Here is a 5,207-nt window from a genome sequence, read left to right on the forward strand (position 1 = left end):
TCTCCTGGGGGTGGCAAAGCTGGGGGTCAGCCCAAGGATCTGGGTGGCAAAGCTGGGTGCAAGCTTAGGAGCATGGGAGCACGTGGGGGCACACGGAGGCACCGGTGGGGGCGTGGGGCAGGCTGAGCCCGCGGCCGGGGCTGGGGGGCACGGGCAGGATGGAGGTACTCGGGCTGTGGATCACCACGGTGCCTGGACACAGACCCTTAGGCACAACCCAGGCGTTTGCACCCCAGAAATGGGTTCATGCCATATAAACGTGGGCTGGGCTGAGCCGGGGTGCGGGGGGGTCCTTGGGGAGCAGCCCAGCTCCCCAGGGCAGGAGGGCAGGGCTCTCCGCTCGCGTCCCATCGCCCTGCCATGGCTCCACCACAGTGCAGCCACTTCTGGGGTGCAGGTGGGTGCAGGGCAGAAAGTGAGCCAGATCCGTAACAGCCTGACTCTGCCAGGCTCAGCCAGGCAGCCTGGGGGGTCTGCGAGCGTGGCTGGACATGACTGTCCCACATGGGGACAGGGGCTGGCTTCAGGCGAGTCACGTGGCGGTCCCTTACATAAGTCCCTGATAAACAACATGTGTTACCAGTTTCCGCAAAGATTGCAAAACGCCAGCGCTGGGGGCAGAGGGCTGCTCCCCACCCTGGGGGCTGCGGGGTGGCCGAGGCACCGCACCAGCCTGCTGCTGGGGGCTGCTCCCCATCCCCTCCTACCGCCCAGCCTGTGCCAGGGAATTGGCACTGCTCGCCAAAAACACCCCGGCCCAAGCGCGTGGCCGGACAGCCCCGGCCAGGCTGGACGCGCAGGGCAGAGGGATCCTGCAGCGTTAACCCTGGGGCTGCAGCCCCTCTACCCTGGTTGCACCCCCAGTCCAAGCCCCCGCAGCCCCCATAGCCCCCGCAGCGTGCTCAGAGCGTGTAAAGGACGTCCCCTGCCTGGCTCTCCAGTGGCGTGCTGGCTGTGCAGGCAGGCTTTGGGAAGCCCTCGCAGGCAGGGGTCCGGCCCAGGCAGCAGCCCCTTGGGGAAGGCGCTCCGCAGGGCTGGGACAGGGGAACGGGGCGTTTCACTGCCTCGGGGGCCCTGGGGACCAGCAGGACCACTGCGGGGCTGAGGTTTCCTCCTCTGGGGTTCCTGAGGGATCTCCTGGCTTGTCCCAGGGGAAGGGCTGATCCTGCGCTGGTCCCCAGCACTCCCTAAGCCCATGCGGCCCCACGGCACCAGGCACAGTGCTTCTCCCACACTGTGCTGGGCGCTCGGGGCTTTCTGTCACTCACCAGCCACTCACGTGCACTACAGCACCCGAGAGTAAATTGGGAACTGCCACGATTCCTGCCTCGGTGTCCCATGGTTGGGGAGAGGACAACGGGGCTGGGTGGAGGGGGCTGCATGGCCCACCCAGACCCCCCCCCGGCACCCCCTGGGCCAGGAGCACAATGCCAGGGCACCAGCAGTCCAGGGGTGGAGGCAGCACTGGCCTTGCTGGGGCAGATCGAGGGGTGACTTGCCTGGACACAAACCCTTCTCTGAGGCATTTATTGGGGTGTCGCTGGCTGCTGCAGGGCACCAAGGCGCAGAGCAGAGGGGTGACACAAAGCTGCGGGGGGACAGAACAAACACAGGCACAGCTGCCAGTGCAGCTGGAGGAGCTGGGGAGCCCTGGGGCTGGCTCCAGGGCTGTGGAGCTGCAGCGGGGTCTGACCAAACCCTGGCTTGGTCCTGCGTGGCTGTGGGTGGCTGGATGAGGCGAGGGCTGAGCTCTGGGGACCTCCTGGCAACGCCATCTGCACCTACGGCTTCGTTTCTGGAAGGGGAAGAGAAGTGCTGAGGGGCTGGGGAGATGTCAGAGCCCAGCACCAGGGCTGGAGATCCACCTCTGCCTCCCCAAGCACCAATGACAAGTGATGGAGCTGTCCCCGGGGACCCCAGCCCTCACGCTGGGGTGTTCCTGTCCCAGGACACCCCATCCCAGGCCAGCCCCCACCCCAGGAAACACCAATATAGACCCCACTAAACCCAGCCTGACCCATGTGAGGGGCGAACGGGGCTTTGCTTTGCCAGGGTGCATCTGATGCCCATCCTGGGTGATGGTCTGCCACCTCCTCGCCCTGCACAAGGGCACGGAGGGACCCTGTCCTGGGAGATGGTCTGGCATGGACCTCCTGTGCCAGACCAGTCCCACTGTGCTCCTGGGGCAGGACCACATGGCCATGGTGCACTGTGGGTCCAGCCCAGCGTGCCCAGCCCACAGCCAGGGCAGGGAGAACCCACGTGGTGCCCAACGTGGGGACAAGCCTGGCACATGGGGGGACCCAGCGCATCGCCCGGGATCCACAACTCACCGTCGAGGATGTGAAATTCATCTGCGGAGTCACAAAACCCTGCAAGAGAGAGAGGCTGGGGCAGTCACCCTGCCAGGGCACCCGGGACCCCCCGGCCCTGCACCCCAGGGACACTGTGGGGCCCAGCCCAGTCCTTGCACCTTGCATCGTTGTCCCTGCGGTCGCAGCAGCATGGGGACAGACCCCACACGTGGCCCTACCGTGGGTGACACGGGGCCACAAGCTGCTCAAACCCATGTGGATGTGCCTCCCCCTCCCCATGACGGACGGGACAGACCCCAGCCCCAACTGCCAAGCCCCTCCTGGGCACTGCCCTCACCACGGGTGCCCCCTGCTCCCAGGGGACCGTGTGCCACCCACCGTATGTGGGGAAGTAGTAGGTCATGTCTTCGCTCAGGCCCACAGCCGAGACACGCTGCTCAAACTTGTCCACGACAGCATCGCTGACCCGGATGGTCCGTCCTGCGCAGGGAGGGAGATGCTGTCAGCGGCCTCGAGCTCTGCCCCAAAGCCCCCCGTCTCCCCCGCAGTAAAGCTCAGGGCCAAGGGGTCTTTCAGCTCAGAGAAGCTGGTTAATGCCTCCCCCCTCGCCCCCACAGCATTTGGGGACAAAACTCTCCATCTGGAGACCAGGACCCTCAGGGAGACCCCATCTCTGCCTCTGAGTCCTCCGGGGCTCCGGTGGGCATCCCCTGAGCCCAGCATGGGTTTCCCACCCCTCTGCCACCCCTGTCCTTCATCTGCCACAAGCCCCCGAGCACCGACCCACCGTAGAGCTTGACGGAGATGCTCCGTCCCTTCTGGTAATAGAGGATGGCGTAGCTGCTGTGGTCCGTCTCGCCCACCACCACGTCCACCTTGCTGCCATACCCACGGCCTGGGAAAGACAGAGGGCAGCCCCGGTTGGTCCTGGTTAACCCTGGTTAGCCCCAGCACTGTCCAGGGGCCTCGTTTTGCCACGAGTGAGGTGTACAAGGGGTGAAAATGAGGGCCAGAGCGGGTGCGGCCCCACAGGGTGCTGTTCCCCACCAGCAGGCGCCAGTCTGCGGCACTGCCCATGATGGCATCCGGCACTTTGAGACCCCAGAGGTGGGATACTGGGAGGACACTGGGAGGGAGGACGCTGGTACCAAAGTCCTGCTGAGAGCAGGAGTGGGGGGCTCCAGCTCCGCAGTCCCTGCAGCCCCCCTGCCACCGCAGCGCGGCCTCCCTCACCCTTCAGGAGGAAGCGTCCGTGGGCCTGGGCAGGGAGGTAGCGCTGCCTGATTTCCCAGCACATCCCGTCCCTGTATGGGGAGAGGAGACGGTTGTCGGCACAGGCTGGGGAGGATCCAGCCCAAGTCCCTGCCCATCCCACTTGCCAGGGCACACGCAGGACCTGTTTTCTTGGGTCTTTGTTTTCTCCGCAGGGAGGTGCTGCAAAGAGATGTCCCAGAGCCCCATGGAGACACAGGGAGAGACACAGAGCCTGAAAACCTGCTGAGCCCGAGGGGTCCCTGCCTCCTCCCTGCAGCTCTGAGAGTGGCTCAGCCCCTCAGACCCCCGGGGGCCGGGGAGAAGTGCCCACAGATGCGCTGAAGACCCCCCTTCCTCAGCTGTGCTGCCACTGGCCCCGAGAGCCAGTCCCTGGCTGGGCGGCTGTGGAGCGGCCACATGCCTGGTTGGTGCCTCGGTTTTCCCAGCCTGGCTGCCCCCCACCCCGCCGAGCCTGGGCAGCCCAAGCCCATCCGGGGCTGGTGGCCGTGCGGATGGCAGGGTACCAGCCCTGCCGTGGCCAGGGCTTCTACCACAAAACATCCCAGAGGAGATCCCACCCACGCTTTGCTCTGGGGCAGCTCTCTCCTCCTTGGAGCCTGTGGCCGGGGCACCGGTCCTGCTCTGACCTGCCTGCAGCGTCCCCGTCTCACCCAGCGTCCCCCGTCCTCATCCCAGAGCACTGGCTCTGCTCTGACCTGCCTGCAGCGTCCCCGTCTCATGTCCCACCCAGCGTCCTCATCCCAGAGCACTGGCTCTGCTCTGACCTGCCTGCAGCGTCCCCGTCTCACCCAGCGTCCCCCGTCCTCATCCCAGAGCACTGGCTCTGCTCTGACCTGCCTGCAGCATCCCCATCCCATCCAGCGTCCCCATCCCAGAGCACTGGCTCTGCTCTGACGTGCCTGCAGCGTCCCCATCCCATCCAGCGTCCCCCATCCCCACCCGAGGGCACCGGCCCTGCTCCGACCTGCCTGCAGTATCCCTGTCCCTGCCTGCGGCCTCAGTGGCCGGCGTCACTCACAGCTTCCTGAAGGTGCTAATGGCCAGGCTCTGCCCATCCAGGACGGTCACCGTCACCGCCGTGGCCTCCAGCTGGTGGCTGTGCTCCGCCAGGTAGCTGCAGTGGGAGGCCATGCCAACCAGGAACCACTTCCCTGCGAGCTGCATGGCACGGGGGTGGCACCATCTGCCAGGTCACCACCCCGGGGTGCCACCACCACGCTGCCCCGAGCACCCACCACCCTGAGCACCCTTCTTCCGTGCTGTCTCCGATCGCTTGGCACCTCTGCCCACAGCCTAGCCCCTTGGCGTGCCCACGGGGCCACAACTGCCCTTGTTCGGGAGCCGGCAGGTGGGACAGAGCAGGACAGACACAAGCCTGGCATGGGGACAGGCTGGAGCAGGGGGGCTGCGAGGAGGGGGTGTCCAAGGCAGCCCCCCACCCCTCATACTGCCAGGGAGGCTGTGAGGACCCCAGTGCAGCGCTGGGGGTGTGGTGGGCAAGCACTCCGCTCCCATGCCCGCACCTGTGGCCCCACTCTGGACCCCCCAGCAGAGCCCCGAGCTCAACCTGAGCCCCGGCTGGAGGCCGTGCCCAGCGCCGCGGGGGTAAGTGAGTGC

The 5,207-nt window shown here is 66.5% G+C and overlaps 1 protein-coding gene across 1 annotated transcript; it reads right to left on the bottom strand.

The window, feature by feature from the left end:
• Positions 1 to 1,671: 1,671 nt before the first annotated feature.
• C8G (complement C8 gamma chain) lies at positions 1,672 to 4,754 on the bottom strand. The gene is made up of 6 exons (XM_009290665.2): positions 4,609 to 4,754; positions 3,549 to 3,619; positions 3,103 to 3,210; positions 2,694 to 2,795; positions 2,334 to 2,372; positions 1,672 to 1,795 (listed from the first exon to the last, which is right to left on the bottom strand). Exons 1-6 carry the CDS (start codon positions 4,752 to 4,754, stop codon positions 1,782 to 1,784), a joined length of 480 nt encoding a protein of 159 aa, XP_009288940.1. The 3' UTR covers positions 1,672 to 1,781.
• Between the last annotated feature and the right edge of the window lie 453 nt (positions 4,755 to 5,207).

Source organism: Aptenodytes forsteri, unplaced genomic scaffold, assembly GCF_000699145.1.
Source record: "Aptenodytes forsteri isolate BGI_AS27 unplaced genomic scaffold, ASM69914v1 Scaffold494, whole genome shotgun sequence".
Taxonomy (NCBI): Eukaryota; Metazoa; Chordata; class Aves; order Sphenisciformes; family Spheniscidae; genus Aptenodytes; species Aptenodytes forsteri.